Here is a 23,966-nt window from a genome sequence, read left to right as displayed (position 1 = left end):
TTGAGGAATGAGATAAAATTCAGGACAGCCCAGGTTTGCAAGAAATTCCAGTTGTGGAATTTACAACATAAATTGGTCTTTAGCCCAGAGAAAACAACGATGATGTTGCTGAAGGGCAGATTGGCTGTTATATGATGACCTCGTGTATCAATGGCAGGTCATAAATTAGATTTGTCCAGCTGCAGAAGTATCTAGCTGTTATCCTTGATGAGAATTTGATTCAAGAAGCACTTTCAGTATGTTGCCAAAAAGGCTTGTAATGCTTTGTTTGGTGTTTGGAGAGCAGTTCATCATCCCGATTGGTGGCTTAATTTCAGAACCATGCGTGTTCTATATAAGGGTGTATGCTGCGCCTGTCTGGGTCATCAAATGATGTACAAATTTTATAGAAATATTTTGTTGAGATGCCAGCGTTTCCTATTGTTATCTAGGATTGATGCCTGTAGGACTGTCTCTTGAGAGGGGTCATGTTATTTCTGGTATTAAGCCCATCGATATCCTTGTGACTGAGCATCAATGAGTACTACTTGGTTATGATGTCAAGAAGGTAGGCCAACTTAATTCTGGGCGCATAAAAGAAATAGCGACCAAGATTTCCACTTAGGGCAAGTCAGATGAACTGAATTATCCGATGGCTGTTATACGCATGATATTTTTCCTGTATGAAAGAATGGAGGTTGTTAGGTGGATTTCCCCCATTTGGTATGCAACATGAATTTCTTTCTGGACATTGTGCTTTTTGAAATAGATTGGCCAAATTTGGTTTGACTAATTCAGGCTAGTGGTCAGAATGTAGGGCCATTGATGATGTATGCCACGTCTTATATGTCTGCCCCAGGTATGAAACTGAACTCCCAAGACTTAAATCCGATTGAAAATCTTTAGACAATAGTTAAAAAATGACTCAAAAATAAATTGTACTGCAAAAATTGATTTCATTAGAGCAATAATACGATATGATTTCATGATGAAGAAATAAAAAAAATGCATATTTCACTTGTTGAATCGATGCCAAATTATGTGCGTGAAGTGATTAAGAATAAAGGAGGACATATTAATTACTAGATATTCACAAATTTTACAGGTATGATTTTTTTTCTAAATAAAGTTACTTTCTATTAAATAAAATCTGTGTTCAGATTAATTTGCACACGCTACTGTAAATATATAAGGAAATCTCATTTTAAGAGAATGGTATTTTCTTACTTTTCATGCGTTAAAATGTTAAGAAAATTAATTTTAACCCCCCATTCCCACCATGCGCTTGAAAGTAATACTTTGAACACTCAGTAAAAGAATACTTGACTGCATGAAAATTCATTGACTTTTTAAAGTGAAACTAATTATTGTATTTTAATGGATGGTCAGATTCTAAATTGTTCTGTATTGCATAAAAACATTGCTATATGGTATTCCAAGGTATTGAAATCAGACATATATTTTTTCGTTCTATATATATATATATATATATATATATAGATATATATATATATATATAAGATGTGTGTATATATATATATATATATATACACACATCTTGATATATGTTTCCGATAGACACTTGCTTCTTTGACAGAATATAACAATTATTTGCTTCTCTCAATTATTACAATGTTAATGTAATCCAACTTGTCTTTAATTCAATGAAACTACACTTTACTGACAGAAATTTCTTTGGTTTTACTTCATTGTTTCTTTAACTTCCGATTATTGATATTGCAGTTGCTAAAATAGTTATCTCGTTAAGTTGCTTTTTCTATAGATGTGTTATATTTCTGTTTTGCTATTAGAAGTTGAGAATAAAAGTAAAGTAAAATAAGCTTTTCTTGTGTCTAAAACAAATTAATAATAATATTGTTATTGTAATTTACCAGGATAATATAATTCTTATAATTTGTTATTGTTTATTTACGCAGAAGGTTTATGGGAAGAAGATAAATGTGGAAGAGTGTTGGGTTTGAAATTTACCAGTGATGGGACACTGTATGCTGCAGATCCTTATTATGGCTTATTTACAGTAAACATGTCCACAGGTATTTATTTCCTTTTTTAATTACAACTGTTATTATTTTGAAGTTAATGCTTTCAAATTACAATGTGATTTACTTCAAACATATAAAGGACTAGAACAAAAGTCAACTATGATTGCTGTATAGAATAGGAAATAGAATAAAATAATACAAAACATTTTGTGTAGTGTTATATTGTATAACGGTATCAGTGTTGTTGACAGATCGTAGGTGCGGATTCTATTGCATTTATTTTCAATCTGATAATATTTCTTTTCCTTAAAGAAGAAGTACCTGGTGATTGAAATTAAACCGTTAATATACTAGGAACTTCTTGGTCTTTGATCTTTCTGATTTTTTGAAAGAAAGGATTATTATTTGCAGGATTGGTCATTGATAAAGAAAATCATGTGTTTTTGATGTTTATTTGGTAGCATTATATGTTATAGAATGTTTTTCATAATATAATTAATTAAATGAAAGGGTGTAAATTGAGGGAGGTCATGTGGAAGGATTGAGGCAGTATGAGAGTGAAAAGAAAGAAACTTCAGGCACTTTATATAATAATAATATCATTATTCAAAGCACCGATTAAAGATTCTGTGCTTTAGACAGAATATAATATTAAAAATAGTGATAAATTAAATTGGTTTTATCTGAGATGTAGATCGGCTGTAAACATAGGCTGGATTCCTTACTAGACTTAAACTAGAGATGAATCTAAATTTTCTTCATCTCAAAATGTTCACCTATTTTGATCAGCATAAATTAATTTCTTTGACTGTTCCTACATGTTTTATAAAAGACTAGTAAAGGTCTTCATAGAAACTATGTAAGGTCTTCATTTATAAACTATAGTTGCAGATAAAATAGACTTGTTCCTGGTAAAAAGTCTACAGAATTTATTGCAAAATGGAATCTCACTCTGAAATAATATTTTTAAAGTTTTTGTAGTTTCTCATTATTGCTAGTTTTCTTGCGGGGGTAATCAACGATCAGTCAGAATCTGAAGAATTTTAGTTCCATTTATGCAAAAGCAAAGAAATCTTTTTTTCTCCTTCAAACTTGTAGAGGTCTTTTTTCTTGAAAAGCCAATTTCAGGATGAAAATAAAATAGTCTGTTATCACTGAATTCACCCAGAGTAATATTTTAGTGTAATAGTTGTCAGTAGCTAACTATTAAAAAATTATTACATAATTTGATACTAATTTACAATACTAGAATTAACAATAAATAAAAACAATTAATATTTAATCAAATTGAACGTAAAGTGGAGGGGCATGAAAACAGACACGTAATTAAAATACCAATTTTCTGCCATAACTTGGTTATTTGTTAACAGATTTTAAAACATAAAATGTCATTTTGTTCAAAATAAAAGCTTAATATTTTAGCAAATAACATAAATTTTTATAAAACTAATATTTAGGGAGATATAACAGATTGAAAAATAAACATGGCTGTCATTTTGTAATTTGTGAAGGTATTTAATTTCTGAATTTTTGCTAATTTAAAAATTTTATCACCAAAACGCTTACCAAATATTAATGTGATTTGCCTATCTGAACTTGAGATATAAATTTTGATATAAAAATAACAAAATGGCGGACAGGGGGAGAACAAAGGAGAAATCGCCATTTTTCCTAAGGATATTTTTTGTTTAGTTTTACAAGTAGAATCCGAAAAAGTATACCCAGCCCGCCATTTTAGAAACACTCGGTATATAAAATCTATAAAATGTCTAAACCCGTATTATTATTATTTATATTACAGTTTTTAATTTCTAATATTACCAAATTAGTGTTAATATCAGATATTGAATGTTTATTATCATTAAGATGGTCAGAAAGATTAGAAAATTCCAATTTTCCATTTTTATAATATCTGTAATATTCAATAAATCAGGGCTTGAAAGATCTAGTGGTCTTTCCTATATAAATATGGTCACAGTTGTTATATTTTATTTTGTAAATTCCACCCAAATTATATTCAGTATGTGAATCAGTATGTTTAATGGTTTTTAAATGTTTTATTATGCGATTGTTTGTCTGGTATGCAGGTTTAAACTTATTTTTATCATGAACTTGTGTAATGTTTTCAACTGTGCTATCAGTATATACATATTTTATACATTGTCACTTTTGTGTTTCATTTATCGGTGTTAGAGATGAATTATTGTTAATTTATAATTTTTTTTTGTACATATTATCAATTAAAATTCACTATAACCATTATATATAGCAATTTGTTTTATAATATTTATTTCTTTGTTTAATTAACTTTTATTTTCATTACATTGTGTGTAATTAATTGCTCTATTAATCAAGTTTGTATATGCGTGTTAACTTTGTGGGACTATGGATGAGTTGAATATCTATGTATTGTGTTTTTATTAGTAGAGGGTTTTCTGTATATTGACGTTATAAAATTATTATTTTTATTAATTTCAGCACTAACATCTAAGTAATTTATTGTCCTATTTGTTTATATCAATTTCAAAAGTAGATTTTAACCCATTTTAGTATGAATTTAATTTTTTCAAAATTATTAGATGTTCATTTTATATACAACAGGGTTATAGACTACAAAAATATCAACATACCTAATCCGCAGTAAAATATGAGTATGCACAATGCGAAAAATAATTTTATTTTTGAAATCCTGTAGATAAATTTAGATTTAAACTGTGCTGGTGCGTCTCTGATGTCAACGGCGTCAGTCCGGTGATGAGCCTTCTCATCTTTACTTTGTTTTCTCTGATGAGTCGACTCAATCTTTGAATCAATGATTCTTTCAATCATTGTCGCAAGACTTGGTGCCATCGTGTTAAGCAACTGCTCCACATTAATTTTAGATGTGGAAGGGGCAGCCGCTGCTTCTGCGTAAGAAGTCGATGGTCGTGGTGTACGTTGATTAACAATCTTCTTCGCTTCAGGATAACTGACCTTCTGAAGCGTTTTAACTTCCTGAATCGCTGTTTCTAATTTATATGTAGGGCAGTTTCTTGAACGACAATTGTGATGCCCTTTATAGTTAACGCAGGTTGGAGGGTCTTTACTTGGGTCTTCCTCATGTGTTTTCTCTCCACATATGCATATTTCCTGCGCTTCACATCTAGCTGCTGTGTGTCCGAATCGTTGACACTTAAAACATCTCATCGGCTGCGGAATAAATGCTCGTACATCAAGCCGATGGATGCCAGCTCGTACCTTTTCAGGAAGATTCGGCCTATTAAATTAAAACATGCGAGGCCGAAGGAACAACTTCACCATTTCTTCGCACGGTTAGTCTGCGACACTGAGTCACTCCCTGACTCGACATTTCTTGTACAATTTCTTCTTCTGTACAATTAAGAAGATCGCGACAAACAACTACTCCTCTGGATGAGTTCAGTGTGCTATGCGGTTGAACAAAAACCGCAAATTCACCGATCTTCTTCAACGCCTGGACTTTCTGGCTTTGCACGTCATTGATAGTTTCGACGTGCAATCCATTAAAAGTCTTTCGAATTTCTTTAACGGGACCACCAGCACAATTTGTAATTTCTCTTGCGATTAAGAATGGACTAACTTTTTGGAAGTTTCCATTCTCCTTTGTAATAATTAATAATCTTGGCTTAGGTACACTATAGCCAAATAAGCTTTTACGTAAGTCATTACTGATTCTATCAGCATCTTTCTTGATTTTGTCACACTCTTTGCTATTTTTCGTCTTTGCTTGTGGCAAATAGGAGGATTCTAAACGAGGGTGTTTACGTGCACCCTCTGCCATGTTTGATTGTTCAATATTCATGAACGGTTGATCCCTTCTGTAGCAAGGCTAGCCGCCGGGGTACACCCCCACTCCAGGGCTACTAACCTTGGAGGTCCGATCCGGTACTCCGGTGGAACCGGCATATGTCCTGGCAGAGAGCGGATGCGCAGTCTCTGCACTGACTCCAGGCTCCTACTCACCGAAGCTTTCAGAGCTCCCATGCACCGACATACATGGGCACCATTGCTACATGCTTGCCATCGCAGGGGGCATGTGGACAATGGAAAGGTCTCCGTTACACCTGCAATAACATTGACCCTGGCCGCCGCATTGCCAGCTCTAAGAGTGGTATGAGTCCATTTCCAAATTGTTTATTATTCCATTTCCTGCAGGTAGCCGAAAAATCGAGTCCGTTTAGTGACCTGAGGTTGGAAACAGGTCAAACTTAAAAAAGCATAACCGAGGAATTTACTCGGAACCTCGTTAGCCAGCTATATGTAATGTACGAAGTACAGCTGTTGCCGCCCTGGACGTGGAACATAGATGTTGTGTTCCGGACGTGGGGATTATCTACCTCAGGGCATAATTATTACTATTATTATAAATGGAATTACGTTATTGTTATCATTATATTTAGTTTTATCAATTTACTAATTTTTTTTGTTTAGAATCATTAAGCCCATTTTTATAAATTTCAACATTAGTTTAAATGAAATTAAATGCATAATTAAAAATAAAAAAATTCCTGTAATTTTTATTAACTGGAGATGTGTATTATATAATTCAATACTTATCAAATTTCTTTTCTAATATGCTTGTTTAATTTCTTGTTTTATTCTATATCTTTCAGCAAATTTTGGAATTTTTTACATTAATCCTAGCATATTTTTGTATTATATTTAATTTAATAGAAATTTTATTAAATTTTTTTGAATGTATTATATTTTGTATTTAGGTTGTAATTTATAGAACTTAAATAGTAATTTTGCCTGGTTGGTATTCATAATAATTTTTTTAAAGTCAATTTTAAGACTCATATTTCTGCGTACTATTATACAAATACATACCAAGTACAGAATAAAATTAAATTAGGTAGGATGACACTTACTTACCTTATATCATTATATATATATACACGAGAGTACTTTCACGATTTTCTAGCATGATAAAAATAAGTTTAAACCTTCATACTAAACAAATAATCATATAATAAAACATTGAAAAAACACTGACTAACAGTTAGTGTAATACTTTTTCATTCTCTTGACTGAATAAATATTTGTTCTGAATTCAAAAATTAAAAAAAAAAATGTTTTTAAACTTTTTTATCAATAAACAATTTTTACAAAATAAAAGTAAAAAATTATAATTAAATGTGTAAATGTAAAAAATAAGAATTATTAAAAAACATCACTGAAGGTGGGCTTAGGCCCAAAAAGATTCTGAGCATAAAAAAGTAAAGGCTAGAATGTTCTCTAATTCAGTACTTTGCGGAGGCGGAGGCTGAAAAAATATTATATTATATATAGATATATATATATATATATTTTAGCCAGTTACCTTGTGTGTATATATATATATATATATATATATATATATATATATATACACACACAGGAGTAAATACTCTAAAAATTTTTAGAGCAAATAAAAATTACATTGATGTCAGTCACAGAGAGTTTCTGCAGGATTTGGCTTTTAACTTGTTGAAGCCAGCAATACACCGGCGTATAACCTTGGAACGATACCACAGTAGGTCAAATGCAGAGGTAAACTTTTTGCTAGGAATCGAAGAAGCTCCACTAGCTCTACCAAAAATTGCAGGCTTGGGAAGGTATTTTTTTGTGGATGAGCTCATAACAAATTGACCAGGAAGACGTGCAGGAAGTGCAATAATTGGGTTTGTCCAGACCACCAACAAAGCGTGTGTATAAATTATTTCCCGTAAAAATTCCTCCAAATAAATTATCAGATATGTTTATGACAACAAAGAGTTTTTGTCACTTATTTTGTGTTATAAATGTATAATGTAATCTTGGAGTTTTCAAGTAAATTTGTTTTGTAAATACCTATTATGTTTTTTTTTTTAATAAATTTAATATTTTAAATATTTTAAACTTACATAAAAATTATGACAGCAAAGTATTTTTCATAAATCTCTGTTTTTATTGTAAATATGTAATCGTCTTTGTCATTTATTTTATGTTCTAAATATATAATATGTATTGTTTTGTGTTCTAAATATTTAATCAGTTTTGGAGTTTACAAGTACAGTTATTTTCTAAACACCGTAAGTTTTGCTTTTTGTCTATAATAATTGTAATTATCAATATAAATAGTTGAAAAATATATTAAAATTTGTATTTTACTTTGTTTTACGCAACCCTAAAATTTGTATTTTACTTTGTTTTACACAACCCCTGTCTTGTCTTTTAAAGCTTATTTAAAAAAATTTAGGACTTAAAAAACCCTCATGGATTACAATAGGACCTTGCGCAACCAACTGCGTGTTGCTGAACTGCACAACCACACAGTGTTAAAAGAAGTAAATGATGAATGTTTCACACACTCAGGTTTTAGAGTGGTTTAAACAATTCAAAGAGGGACAAGAAGAGATTGAAGATGACTCGTGACCAGAATGTTATGTATGTAAATCGGGTGCCTGAAGGTCAAACTGTGAATCAACAATACTACCTTGATGTTCTAATTACTTTCCATGAATGAGTAAGACGCAAACAAGTTGAAATGTGGAAAAACAAGTCATGAATTGTTCATCAGGACAATGCCTTGACCATACTGCATTGACTGTCAAGATGTTCTGGCCAAACATGGGATCTTTATGTTGGAATATCCACCCTATTTACCAGGCCTTGCCCCACATGACTTTTTTCTGTTAGCCAAGGTGAAATCAGTACTGCAAGGAACGAGATATGAGACAGCTTCAGCTGAAGCTGAAGCTGACAAAACAATATAGACACCATGAACATGCTTTCTAGAAATGACTTCCAACATAACTTTGACAATGGAAAATACGCATTGAGTGGTGTAGGGATCGTTGAGAGAAGTATATTGAAGGGGAAAATTATAATTAAAATAAAAAATAAAGGTTTTTATAGTGTTAATTCAGTTTTTTTTAGCCACACACATATATATATATATATATATATATATATATATAAAGGATAAACCACCAGGTCATTCATGAAGAGATTTAATGAACACTATAATACTTCAAAAAAAGATAATACTAAATTTTAAAATGTTATGGAAGACCTAATAAAAAATAAACAAAATATTACTGATGTAAAAAATAATTCAGAAATTTTTGATATAAGTAATAGTAATAATAAGGAAATTGGTATATTGGAAAGATTTTATATTAATAAATATGAAAATAAATAACATTTTTAATAAACATATTGAATTTGATAATAAATTAATCAATTTGGTGGGACCTGACATAACAATTAAACGATTTGATAATATATTCTGTATCGTACCAATGGCAGAGATAGGATGTTTTTAAATATGCCAACAATTATATGAGGGTGAGACAAATATAAACGGTAATTTTTTTTTATAATTTGTGATTAATCATGTGTGTATAGTTTCATGCATGATCTACAGACTTTTGCCAACGATTTGGAAGCTTGAATATTCTTTGTTCATAAAAAGTTTTAGTACAAGTCATCAACTAATTATGCACACGCTCTTCAACATCTTCATTGTTTTCTAATCTTTCCACTCTAAGTGATTTTTTCAATGGAGTAAACAAAAAATAGTCACAGAGCGACAATCTTTACTGTAAGGAGGGTGGTTGAAGTTTTTCCAGTGCATTTTTTCCAATTTATCCCTTGTCAAAATCGCAGTGTGCAGCTTGGCGTTGTCATGTAGAAGGATGACATCTCTGATGGGCACACCCTCTCTTTTGTTTTGGTAGGCGGCTTTTGTCAACTGTAGTAGGTGGCAATAGTAAGTCGCATTCACTGTATGTTGATTGTGGAGAAAATCAATGAGTAAAACTCCTCTAATCAAAAAAATTGTTGCAAGAACTTTTCCAGCTGACAGACAGGTTTTGGCCTTCACTCGGCAGTCCTCATTTTTTTTCACCGCTTCTTACTTACCATTTTTGACACCGGAGTGTAATGATGGACCCATATCTCATCACATGCGATGATGCACCTCTGAAAATCATCTCCTTGCCGAAATCGATTCAGAAGTCTCTCTCAGATCTCCAACCTGACCTGTTTTTGATTTTCAATCATCAACCTCAGAATCCATAGAGTACTAATTTTTCTATAGCAAAGATGATCGGTGATAATGTATTGAGCACTCCTGTAGCTGATACTTCTGATGCAATTTCTTCAACAGTGAACCGGTGATCACCTTCAATAAGCTCTCGAACAACACAGATGTCAGCTGTGAGACTTGATGTTGGTGTCGATCATGACCTTTCTTTTTTACAGTTTCTTGCCTACCTTTAAATTGTTTGGACCACACATATACTCGGTTCTGGGACAGTGTATTGGCCCCAAACTGTACCTTTAAAAAAGTTAAAATTTCCGCAGGTCCGCCTTCATTAGTTAAAAACATGATTATACATTGTGCAACAGACGACGGAACCTCTTGCTCACTCATGGCTGTACTGACGACAGAACAGAGCGGAGGAGCCAACCATGATGGTTCCCCCTTTCACACCAAATATAACTCCCCACTCTGCAATCTAATGTGGAACTGCCATGCATTTGATTCACCCCTTGTAAATGCTGACATTTTTAATATTTCATATATATATATTTTTAAATTTCTTATTTTAATTATGTATATCCTATAAAATAAGTCTGCTGATGATGGAGCTAATGATACTCTGAAAGTATTTCAGAGAAATAGGTAAGTGTTCTTAATTTTTATTAATTGTTTCTCTTGGTACAAATATTATTATTATTATTATAATACAATAATTATTTATTACAATGGTTTTAATGTTTGATAAAATAAGATATATAAATATTTTTAAACACTATTAAATATATATCAACTGTTACCTCAGAACAATAAATACATGAATGTCTATAATTGACTTGAAGGAAAGAAAGCCCTTAGCAATTAATTTCCATTTATTCTGGCTAGCATCCCGTGTTAACCCCTATATTAGCACCCTGCATCAGCTGCTGATTGATGATAAATTAATTTTTTTTTTAGCATGTGAACAATTGCCATACCTGACTAGAACTCAAATCCAGAACCTCAAGATTGAAGACACAGACACTACCATTCTGTCACTGAAATTGGCATGTTCTATATTGATTTTAAAGTATTTTTTTTGTTCATAATTTTAAGAAGAAATGTAAAAGTAATATAGTGAAAAGAACAACCGTAAAATTTCAACTGCGTGTTTATGAACATGTCTTGTGGCTTTGAGGTTGTTTAGTCCTGCCTTACACCCTTAGAGGGTTAAGTAGTCTTACAATTATTTTCAAAAATCCTGCAATGGAAAACATGATTGAAATTTTATTTTTTGTAGATTGTACTTTACAACTTTAACAAAGTTGGAACAGACAGATTACGTTACATATATCAACAGATAAATTTCAGGCAGCCTTATTTAGAGGATACTTTGCACAAATTATAATATTTTTATTTGTTATGTTATTGTTAGTTTAAGTCTATGAAGAGTTTCTTATTTTTCTAATGATTTCAAGGGAGATTTCAGTAATGTCAATAAACATGAACTATTTTATGGGTTTTATCAAACAAATTTTTAATGTTTTATAGGGATTTTATGATCAGCGTAAGTTTGTGTTCAGTTCGGTGATGTTACAGAATTATTTCAGACATCTGTGGGAGTAAGTCAAAGCTACATTTTTACATCTTTATTACTTGCTTTGTTTTTAAAAAAAAATTACATGATGTGGTTAAAAGGGATTTTTGGATAGGTAATTGAAACATCATTTTTTTATTCTTATGTCACTAACTTAGTTCTGTGTGCATCTGAACTCAAGATTTCCAGAAAATGGTAGATAAAAGTATGGTGTTCAGCGGGTGGTATAAAAATATCAAGAATCAATATTCAGAAAAAGTTAAATAGATTGCTTATTAAAAGAATAGAATAGAACTTCTTGAGAATACATTTACTCTCCAGAAACACGCATTATCTGATTATTATATTTAATTACTGGAGCTGGACTTATGCATTTGAATGCGGTATAAATTCATTGTATCCTTAAACCACTCAATTTGATGGATAATAGATGGCCCAAGAAATTGAGTTGTCATTGGTGGTTCAGGTTGTATCACAAAGTTTTCCTGGGACTTTCATAGCCTATTCTACTTGCAAAACTAATGGAAAAAGTACATATAACATATGTCCTAAGATATTTTGTTTGCAAGTTATGGCTAGTGAAAGATTTTGCTAGAATTTCAGCTACCCTGGTTGAAATAAAGTCATATTGAAATTTTTAGAATGTTAATTAAGGGGCAGAATCAGTGATTTATTATGGTGTTTGACCTAAAAATTGAATAAAGTGGGTCCCAGAACCATATATTTTGCAGTTTTTGAGAAATCTGGCGTGAAAAACCTTGTTTTTTTATATTTGACGTAAAATAACTTTAATAATTGGGTAATAAACACATAAAATTTTTAGACAAAACTTATAAAGTAATTCTGAACAAAATAGTGAAAGAAAAGAAAAGTTAGAAAAATTTGAATTTTATTTATAAGTATTACAAAACCAAATTGTTTTTTGATGTGAAAAATTAGTAAAAACAAAATTTTCTGTTAAAAAATTAAAAAACAAATCCTGGAAATTACACAATTGTAATATAAAAGTAAATAAATAAAAATTACTTAGATATAATTTTTTTTATTAGTGACAGAAATACAATAAATTATTTAAAAAAATATTATTTCAACGTTGGCAATAAAATAACAATAGTCAATCAACAATGCATAATACTATGTTATGTTTAAATCATTCTGTAAGATACATTAACTATATTGGGTACTGTGAACTGTGCTGTCGTTAGTGAAGGTTTTCTTTGAGTTTTAGTTGAGTGTGATCAGTTTGCCATTGAAGTAATGGTGTACTTATTTACAACAGAGGAATACATTTTGGCTATTAATACAATATGGTATTCATTTTGGGTGTATATAATGGTAATGCTACAGCTACTGCAGTAGAATATGAAATATGTTGTTTGAATCACAGGATTCCAGGTTCCAAAACAATTAGCATGACTTTTCACAATCTTCAGGTAACAGGTTCACTACCCAGTATTTGTATCAGCTGCGAACAATCTGTCCAACACAATGCTGTTACTGATGAAATTATTATTAATGGATTTCAATGCAGTCCAGGTGTCAGTACACGACTGATATCTTTCCAAGTGGATCAGAGTTTTGCATTCAGTGGTTTGGAGGATACTTAAACTAAACAAGCTTTACCCTTATCACAAACAACCAGTTTATAAGTTTTTTATCATAAACAACCAGTTCAATATCTACACCCTGGAGACGGTCCACTTCGCTTTAGCAGCTGATGGAACACAAATTGAAAACAATAAAAGTATGTTTTGTTTACCGATGAGGTAAATTTCACTTGAGATGGTGTCAACAATGTACACAATAAGCGTACATGGGCAGAAGTAAATCCTCATAAGACACTGATTTGGCATCAATGTATGGAGGATACCCATACATTACCCATACCCATACATTCATTATCTTAACAGCTGACTGTGTCAGCTGTTCAGATAATTCATATTACCTGGCTGCTTAAATGCTGAGGTCTACTTGCACTTTCTTCAAGAGGGATTGCTCCAGCTGTTTGAAGATGTTCCTCTAGCATCAAGACGCAAAGTATAGTTCCAGCTCAATGGCATACCTCCCCACTTCTCTTGTGTCATTTCCACTCGCTTAAATCATTTACCTGAGAAATAGATCAGTTGTGGAAGTCCATATTCTTGGCCACCAAGATCACCTGATCTAACACTTTTAGATTTTTGCGGTTGGATGAAAAATATTGTATACAAAACAAAGATACATTCTTGTGAGGAATTTGTTGTGCACAATATGGATGTGGCTGAGCATCTTAAGGACAGCCCTGAAAAACTAAATGAGAAACAAAAGCAGTACAGAAATATGCTAAGTAATATGTTGAAAAGGCTCATTTTTGAACATTATAATCTAGTACCTATCACTTCGGTCTAGTGTACTGTTTCTAAATAAAATTTGAATTTTTCTAACTTTTCTTTGTTCTATTTAACTTTCTTATACCATTTTGTTCAGAATTAAATTCTCTAAGTTTTGCTTTTAAAGTTTTACGTGTTTGTTACTCATTTAACAATGTTATTATACATAAAATATAAAAAACAGGGATTTTTACCTAAATTTATTGATTTTCACCCCAGATTTCTCAAAAACTACTGCAGATACGGTTCTGGGACCTGTTTTATTCAAATTTTTCAGTTCAAAAATCATAAGAAATCAGTAATTCTGCTACTTAATTAAAATCCTAAAATTTCAGTACGACCTCGTTTCACCGGGGTAGCTGAAATCTTTCACTAGCCATAACTCACAAATGAAGCATTTTTCTAATTGTATGTGTGAAGATTTTATACATGTAATACCTTTTATCAGATTAATAAATTGTTTTTGTACATACTAAAAGATAATTCTTTATTTATTTTAATTTTATTATATTCATATTTCTTCATGCGAATAATTCTATTTTATATTTTGTATTAGTAATTTTTGTTTTTATTAATAATTAAATACGTTTTATTATTTGTATTAAATTTTCTCTGAATTTGTGTTGTTATTATTAATGTGCTTAAGTCAGGTTGATTTGAAAAAACAAAACAACCTGAAAGTTTAGTTACAAAATCTAATTTCAGTAATTTTTTGGATACCCTTTTATTTTTTAAGTGTTTATAAAATTATGTACACATAATTTCTTTGATTTTACTTTTGTTTTTGATTTTGTATCTTAATCTCATTAAGATACTGATAATATGGGAAGTACTTACATAGATTATAATAAGAATGTTGTATCAATATTATTATCATCACTTGTTGCTCAGGTGCTGTTAATACAGTCATCAAAAAGGATGAAATAATTAATGGTAAACCAACAAAACTTCTTAATTCGGTTGACGTATCTGTTGATGGTACCATTTATTGGACAGTGTCAAGCACATCACATGATCTAAATGATGGCATGTACACTTTGTTTGGTGATGGAAATGGAAGGTAAGTGTGATATCCTTGATGCTTATTATTTACTGCTGTTACAATTTTTAATTTTCCTTTTTCTTTATTATTATGAAAAATAATATTATTTCATATATTTACAGTTATTGCAAATTATATGTGCATTTCATGCATGTAAACATAAAATTGTTTAAACAGTAAAGGTACACATACAGTTATAAGTATATGTGAAATTATGTACTCCTATAATAAAAGTACTGAAAAAAGAAATTATAAAAATAATATAAACTAATATAAAAGAAGACAAAGGTAAGAAAAACTTGAAACCTGTTGTGAGTGCTATGCCTTAGCGTAGATCACTATGAATAAAACAAAACAAAAACAGTTTTACAAGTAAAACAGAAATATTTTATCGGTTGTGAATATTCAAAATTCATCTGTCAGAAAGCAGCTTTAATTGAGCATAAGTCTTTTGTTGCTTTGAAGTGAATAAATATGTTTCTCAAACTGTGTTTGTTTAATTCTTTTGCTTTGTTATATGATCCTTCTAAAAAAGCTTAGAATATAATGCTAAACCCAAGAATCTTCCTCAATTCACTTATAAATCACAAAAACAAATTAATTCATTCACATCCCAAGCTCTGATACTTAATATAACAAAGAGTAGACCTTGAATGAACAACTGAAAATTCATTCGTGTCTTTGCCACATTAAAAGAAAAATCTGATGTGGATACCACATGACTTCCTTGGTTGCCTATTAAATTATATATGCACATTTTTTAAAAATAAAAATTACATAAAATTTTATTTCACTAATAACGTCTGATTTTTTTTATTGTTATTGAATTATTATTTATCGTACATTTTTTTTGCAATCAGAGGTTAATACTTTAATTAATTAATAAATTACTTTAATACTTAATACTTTAATATTAATAAATCAATATATCTAAATTAAAAGAAAAAAAGTAAAAAAAAGGAAATGAAGTCGGATTCGAACTGATGTGCCTTCTCCTTGTAAGATTCAAATATTTCATTAATTAAAATTTTATTTGGCTATAACTCTGGAACCGATGAAAATAACTATCACTTATGATATCATTGAAAAGTTCTTAATGAGGGCTTATTACTACAGTTAAGAAAAAGTCCAAAATTCAAATGTTTTGGATTTTGGGCTTTTTTGGTCAAGTCAATTACAATCAAAAGGGAAAGTGCACAACTAGATGTTACAATAGTCCTTAATCCAAAATTTCAACATTCTATGGCTAATCGTTTTAGTTAAGTGAGATACATACCTGCTTACAGACGTCATGCCGAAACTAGTCAAAATGGATTCAGGGATGGTCAAAATGCATATTTCCATTGAAATCTGAAAACTGAAATTTTTTACGATTACAATACTTTTTACTTTTTTACAAACCGATGAATGGCTGTTGATTTTTTTTTTATCAAAAATGGTTAGTTATCTTGGTAGGTTGTAAATTGAATATTTTGTTTTGTAACTGGTCCTGGCCAATTGACTTTTTGTATTTTTAGTGAGGTTATTTTTATTATTCTTCTACTACATATTTCTCATGGGTTTACTTTTATCATTTGACTTAGATACTAATTCATCATTTTACAGTACATTTGTATTAAAAAAAAAGTTCATTAAATTTGTTTGTAATTTTTTGTATAATTTTGAAAGTTTCCATTAAATGTTAACATTTAACGGAAACCTCTTATGTAATGTTCCATTATAATTTATTTAAGAATCCATCTGTTTTTTATTCAGCTATTTATTTTCTATAAAGGCCAAACTAAAAATAAAACCTGAAAATTTCAGAGTACTGTTAATTTTAAGTTCATATTATTATTATTATTTTCCGAATTAGTTTTTGCCGGTATATTCTCATCTTTTAAATAAATATTAATTGCTCATATTCATTGTTCCTTAAAACAAAGAAAATCATCTCTCATTACAATCACATTTAAGAAGCTGTTATCATTCCTTTCATCATTGCTTGTTCTTTTCTGTGAGTGTATGGCAACCACCATGAGAGGATTTTACTATAGCCCAATTGTGCAGTAATACATCCTACAACTTATTTTGATATGCCTATCTGGGTGATGCAGTTTGTTGTGTGATGCGACGGTCATTTTGAATCGATTCATCCATCTCCATTTGGTACTTCTCATCAGTCACAGAAATTGGTCGACTACTGAGAGGTTCATCCTCAATATTTGCTGTAGGATCAATCCATTTGAAGTGTCCCAAAAAAACAAGCCGATTGCTTGACCAATTCAAAAGAAATTGAAACTTACTGACTTGTTTCCTACATATTTCATTATTATTTTTCCAATTAGTTTAAAATTATTTTTTTAAACTTTTTATTAAGCAGTTTACCTGTGGTGGCCATTATTGTTACGGTGTGCACACCTATTTGTGATTGTTAGGGTTTACAGAAAAAATGATAATTAAAAAACTCTTGGTCCTGGAAGGATGAAATAAAAAAAGCAATTTAATCATATTTTCTCAAAGTAAAAAAATCGGTCCAGTAGTTTATTTACCTATCATTCTTCTTTCTATGAGAAAATTACCAATAAAGTTGAACATAAAAAAACGGTGAAATTTCACTTATGGTAATCTTTTTTAAGAGGCAGGGGTAGCATACACAGTTTGAATTTTTTTTTATATGTAGGCATATGTTAGTAGTTTTTACCATAAATAATGTTAATTGTTTTTTAATTTTCTTATAGAATGAAGAGTAATAGGTAAATAAACCACTGGACCAATCTTTTACTTTGAGAAAATATGAATAAATTACTTTTTTGTTCTATTTTTCCAAGATCAATAATTTTTTAGTTATGATTTTTTCCATAAACCCTTATAATTACAATAATAGGTGTGCGCACCATAACAAAAATGGCTACTACAGATAAACTGCTTAAATAAAATAATTTAAAAAAAAAAATAGTTTTAAGTTCCTGAGACATGCAGGAAACAAATGGGTAAGTTTCAGTTTTTTTTAAATTTCTCAATTAACCACCCTTGGGTCACTTCAAATGGATTGACTACTGACTTTTGATTCACAAAATTTTATTGTCCACCTATTCTCAATACTTCAGTCAACAGTTTCATCACAATAAACAATTTTTTCATGACAATGAATGTCACTAGCAATTATTTTTTCCTCTGTATAAATTCAGTTACTGCATGTTGTATTAGATGTGTTGATGTAGCAGGTAGAATGTTAGTAGTAGAGAAATGAAATTGCAAGATGGCAGCTTTGTGTGACATTTTATTCTCCTGTTATGTTCCAGTGAGCATTACATTCAGTCTTCCCTTGTACTTTTGTAATGTTTTTCCTTTCTTCAAAGTGATTGTTTTATAAAGAAATAACTAAAAATATAATTAAAACATGTAATTACAGACATTCTGTATCATCTTTAATTATTGAAACTATTATTTGGTTACCATATATGTAAATATATTTTTATATAGAAGATATATGATTTAAATAATTTATATTAAATATTTTTTTTATATATGTCAGTAGTCATGTTCATTATTTGTATTTTCATTGTTGTTTATTACTATGTGCATTTTTCCACATGTAAGGCATTTAAATTTGTTAATATTGAATTGCCAAAATTGAAACTTGAAAATATATGATCTTTTAATGTAATGAATTTATTTATTTTTTCTGTCTATGTAATAACCATTTAGGTTGTGGCTGAACTGATTACCCAATACAACATTTTACAAAAGGAACAATGTTTTACAACTGTAAGGTAGTCTTAGAAGTATTTTTCATTCTGATTTCAAATCTGATTTTTAGTTTTTCTGTATCATATAAAGTTTTTATCCAAATCACTTTTGAAGTTTTTAAACAAAAATAAAATTTTTTAAACAGGGAAAATTGTTACTTTAGTTCGATTTAAAGATTTTGTGTTTTGTAACCCTTTATAAAATTACAACACACTGCATTAGAGTAGACTATGGTATATACACTCGCTAAAAAAAATGCTAATATGACAATTTAATTCTTCTTCTTTGCTTATTTCACCGCTTCAAGTTCTTTGTGATGTGGGTTAAAACTTCTCTTTCTTGATTGTCTCCTTTCACCAGCGCTGTCTCTTTTTAGCATAAAACAGTAGTCAGCCATCATTATTGCATTCCACCTTCCCTGGTATCTCTTTTCCATGCCGTTGATGTCCTGATGAAAACATTTTCTGTGTTCTTCACTGACCATCGCTGAGGTTCACAGGGAAAAAGTCAATATGTGAATGTAGGAAATGAAGCTTCACATTCATTACATCCTAATTTCATGAAACTCTGCAACATTGTTTTAACCGTGGTTTTGTACTTTTGATGTTTTTTGTTGCCCAAAAAGTAGGCCACAACTTCTTTAAATGAAACCCAAGTTCTTTTTTCCACAGGATTCATTGTACTTTCAAACAATTGCCTTTCATTAAATGTCTGATCTACGGCTCCCAAAAGTTAAATAAAAAAATGAGTTCGCTTGATTTGCAAAAAACCTGTATGTGATAGATAAAACTAACTAGATCTTAAATCAGCGCAAAAAAGTACTTTTGGAACATGTAAAATTACAGAAACATAGAAAATCATGTTGCATAGTGTTATTATTTAGTAGGTTGTTATTTTTTAGTAATATGGGGGTGTTGATTTATTGCTAATTAATGTTACTGCCAATTTTGGTTTTTGATATATATATTATCTGCTGCTTTCACTTTATTTTTACCTTTTTTTTTTATTGTTATCTAAAAATTGAAACATAGTACTTTATTTATGTCCGTACGAATATTTTTATGAAAATCATTTAGTTTTGTAAGTAGTACAATATGCTGTAAATTTATTTGTTTATTTCTTTTTACCAAAATGTCATTAAGACGAAACTCATTCAGGAAGTTCTTGACCTGACACAGAGTTGGTGCAAGTAGGACCTAATAACTATGATATTTGTCAGATATGATCCTTTCGATGGCACAATGCCTAGTTTCAGGTGTATACATTTATTTGCTAGGTAGTGGCGATTAAGTAAAGAAAACAAGTTTTGACATTTTCCATAAACTGGATAAAACTGAAGTTCAAGCTGTTATAAAATACTTTGTTTTAAAAGTTTTAACCCTGATGAACATACAGAAGGAGTTAGATCCCTCTTCAAAGGATCCTTCCCTTTGTTTTTTTATTGTAAAAAAGCGGGTTGCTGGTCATATATCCATTCAAGATGATGAACACTCAGGACACCCAAAAACCACTGCAACTAATAGAATCGTCATGAAAATTCACAGTGGCATATTAAATTATCGCTGACTGAAGGTATGTGGGCTTGGTGACATTGCATACATCCTGGTAAATTGTGTCTGCTACATTTTATATTGTATTTTGGGTATGGAAAAACTTTCCGCTTGATGGGTGCTGTGTTTAGTTAACAGTTGACCAAATGCATGACTGAACACTTCTCAAGGGTGTTTAGATTTGAAATGCTAATCTGCCAAGTTTCTTTGACATTTTATAACGGTAGTTGAAACATGGATTCACCATTACATATCAGAGACCAAACAACAGTGGGTTGGAGCAGGTGAAAGTGTGTCCAAAAAAAGCAAAAACGGTTTCATCTGAAGGAAAATTTATGGCTATGATTTTTTGGAATTTTCATGGTGTGTTGTTCATAGACTACCTGGAAAAGGGCAGGATCATCACTGAGGCTTTGCTATTGAGTTGATTAAAGGGTATTATTCAGGCTGAACATCCACATCTGGCCAAAAAGAAAGTACTCTTTCACTACAATAGTACACCTGCACACACGTTTCGGGTCGCCACTGTAAAACTCCATGTTCTACGCTTCAAAGTGCTTTCATAAGTGCCATATTGGCTCCCAGCAATTATTTCCTCTGCCCAAACCTAAAAAATAGCTTGCCGGATGAAGGGTCATTTCAAATGATGTGGTCAAAGCTGAGATAACTGCTTATGAGACAGAGTTGGGTAAGTCGCTTATATAGAGGCTATTAAAAAGTTAGAAAGTCATTAATCTAAATGTATTGAATTTTAAAGTGAGCCTGTTGAAAAATAGTAAAAATTGTAAAAAATCCTGTGTTTTTTGCCAGCCCATGAACTTTCTGAACAGTCCTCGTATGTCAAAAACATCATTATATTTTGTCATTATATTTATAATATAGGTAACTATGTTATATTTTATTCATTGCAAAGAAACTTTGCTTGTTACACTACTTAAAGGGGAACTCGTTAAAACCTTCTTTTTGTAAATAATACTTATCAGGATGTAAAGTAATTATGAGTTTGTATTGTTTTTAATAAGTATTTTTTTCATTATGATTATAGATTCAGGTAACAGGATTTTAGTGTTCGTATCGGTAATATTGTAGGAAACATGTTCTTCTCAGACACATATTGAGAATTTTTAGTTAAACTGCCCAGTTTATACAGATGACTTTATTAGATCTATGAAAAGACACACTCCTTTATCGTCAGATCTTTCTCTTAGATCTAAGTTTCTTTTGACAGAAAATTATAACTTATAAAATTATTAATTAATGTATGATTGTATCTGATCCGTAATGAGCATGTTTTTATCTCTATGCTGTGTTGTAGATTGATTAGAACTGATCCTAAGAAAGGTATTCATGAAGTACTGATTGAAAAAATCCACTTTGCTAATGGTGTTGTTTTATCAGAAGATGAATCTTTTGTGTTGGTTGCTGAAACAGCTGCTGCAAGAGTGTTGAGGTATTTTTATCCTATTTTTGAATATTATGTTTTATACATGTGAAATTTTCAAGTTTAATTTAACTTAGTTTTAGTACTAATTAATAAATAACATTATTAGCTAATATAATTGTATAAATTCATTATATAAATTTATTCCAATAAGTTTTAATTAAATGGTTTTCATATATAAAAATTCAAATACATCCGTCCTTTCTTCTTTTGAAGTTGTAGTGATTATTGTTGGGGTCATTGAGTAATTAAAAATATAAACGACAACAGTAGAAAAACTATTTTAATTGAAACTGCCTGACATTTAAGTGAGTACCTGTGACATAGAAAATATTAGTTGTTAAAAAATGTTTCCATTATTATAACCTCATTTGTTTATTTCAAAATATTGGGTTCATTTGAAACATGTACCTGGAAGAAGAGCATGGTGATAACATTTTTATTTTCTTATGGTGTAAAACGAGCCAAATTTCACTCTTGTATATTAAAACAGTACAGCAAAAAGTGTATTGACTTAAAGGTGGCAACAAGGATCCCACTTTTACTTTGTCGTATAGGCTCTTGACATTATTGATAAGGTCTTTGAGAAGGTTCTGTCCCTTCACATAAACAATTTGTGGTTTAACAATTCGTTTAACAAATCGTTTAACAATTTGTGGTGGCCCTCGGCCATTTATCAACTACAAAAAAAAAATTGCACTGTGAGTAAATTGCTGGTAATGGAAAGTTATGTCAGCGATCGGAATATGCTGTTTCGCAAGGGCAGCTATGAGATAGGCAAGATGCTGTCTCCCCAGGGCAGCATATTAGGTCCTTTGTTGTGGGTGGTGGAGTTTGATTCTCTTCAGTGTGGCTTAAGCTGAGGATGGGCTCCTGCTGGTCGAAGGATGCTCGCAGATGGAGGTCGAGTTCAGAGACACTCAGGCTTTCAGCAGGATATTCAACATTAGATGACTTTCAGGCCGGAGAAGACCTCTATGATGCTCCTCAAAGGTCGTTTGGCAGTGAGGTGGCAGATATGTGTTTTGATGGCAGGCCAGCACATAAAATACGTTCAGGCTCAAATGTATCTCAGGGTGTATCTCGATAAGAAAATGCAATTCAAGAAGCACCTTTAATACGTTGCGGAAAAGGCCTGTAGTGCCTTCTTTGGTATTCAGCATGCGGTCAATCCAGATGGGGGTCTTAATTTTAAGACCATGAGTATTCTGTGTAAGGGTATGGCTCTTTTCAGGACAGGCTGCAGAAGTTGGGCCTGATGAACTCAGGAATGTGTTCGCAATGCGGACAATTGGACAATGTACATCATGTTCTGTATGTTTGTTCTAAGTACGAGTTGATATGCACAGAGACTATCTGTCAGCTCGATATTATTAGGTCACCGCTGGATGCCACATGGACTTTCCTATGTTCCTATTTTGTTTGTTTTGTAGTTGCTATGTTTTTGTTGTTAGTTTGTTTTATTATAATTACATGTTGAACTCGCTTCTTTTATGTTTGGATAGTTAGTGGATTTCAGGTCCTTTCCTTATCTTGTTTACTATGTCTTGTTTGAGACTAACATAAGATGTGTTTTGTTTGAAGTTTTGTTGTTTTTTGAAGGATAGTAGTACATTGATCGGAATGTCACATGCGGCATTTGCATCGGTGGCATCCTTATTGAAGCAAGAACAAGGTCGAGAGATGCCTTTTACCAAGGTTTTGAAGATGATCTCTAGTAAAGCCCATAAGGTAGCTAGGTTTGGAATGGGGGTGTGACGACTGCAACTGTCATATGGTGGGTATTTCCCCTACAGGGTCAGGATTTTCAAATTTTTATAAATGGATCAAATAGTTTAAATCAAGCAGAACAAGTGTCATCAGTTTTCATCATAGTGGAAGATCCATGGAAGTTTCAATTGAAATTTTGCCGATCACATTAATGGTCTTACAAGGACAGATGCATAAAAATTTGGGAAATTGCTGAAATTTGTTTGTATTGCGAGCCTATAAATGGACAGAGGACTGGCACTGTACATTTTATTATTCATAAAAAGTTGAATTACTACAAACTGTGTTTGAGGTGGGTTCCAAGACAGAGTTGACTCAAAATCACCGATACCTGATTACACATCCGTATAAACCTTAAAAATGGTTTGTAATGAAAGGAAATGTGTTTTTTTTTGCTTTGTTACTAATAATGAAACTCTGCTTCATCATTTTGAGCCAGAATTCAAACACCAAAGTACGGAAAGAACATCTGAGTTCA

General features: G+C 31.1%; 1 protein-coding gene across 2 annotated transcripts in view; it reads left to right on the top strand.

Annotated features, from left to right (window-relative positions):
* Positions 1 to 23,966, top strand: part of LOC142325643 (adipocyte plasma membrane-associated protein Hemomucin-like) — a 71,794-nt gene that overhangs the window by 35,742 nt on the left and 12,086 nt on the right. For both annotated transcript variants that reach the window (XM_075367659.1, XM_075367660.1), the window contains exons 4-6: positions 1,917 to 2,033; positions 14,845 to 15,013; positions 21,593 to 21,727. In XM_075367659.1, the coding sequence (XP_075223774.1) occupies positions 1,917 to 2,033; positions 14,845 to 15,013; positions 21,593 to 21,727 (421 nt within the window). The remainder of the gene's footprint in view (positions 1 to 1,916; positions 2,034 to 14,844; positions 15,014 to 21,592; positions 21,728 to 23,966) is intronic.

The sequence above is a fragment of the Lycorma delicatula genome, chromosome 5 (assembly GCF_047948215.1).
Source record: "Lycorma delicatula isolate Av1 chromosome 5, ASM4794821v1, whole genome shotgun sequence".
In the NCBI taxonomy this organism is placed as follows: domain Eukaryota; kingdom Metazoa; phylum Arthropoda; class Insecta; order Hemiptera; family Fulgoridae; genus Lycorma; species Lycorma delicatula.
This window is presented reverse-complemented; position numbering and strand designations above follow the sequence as displayed.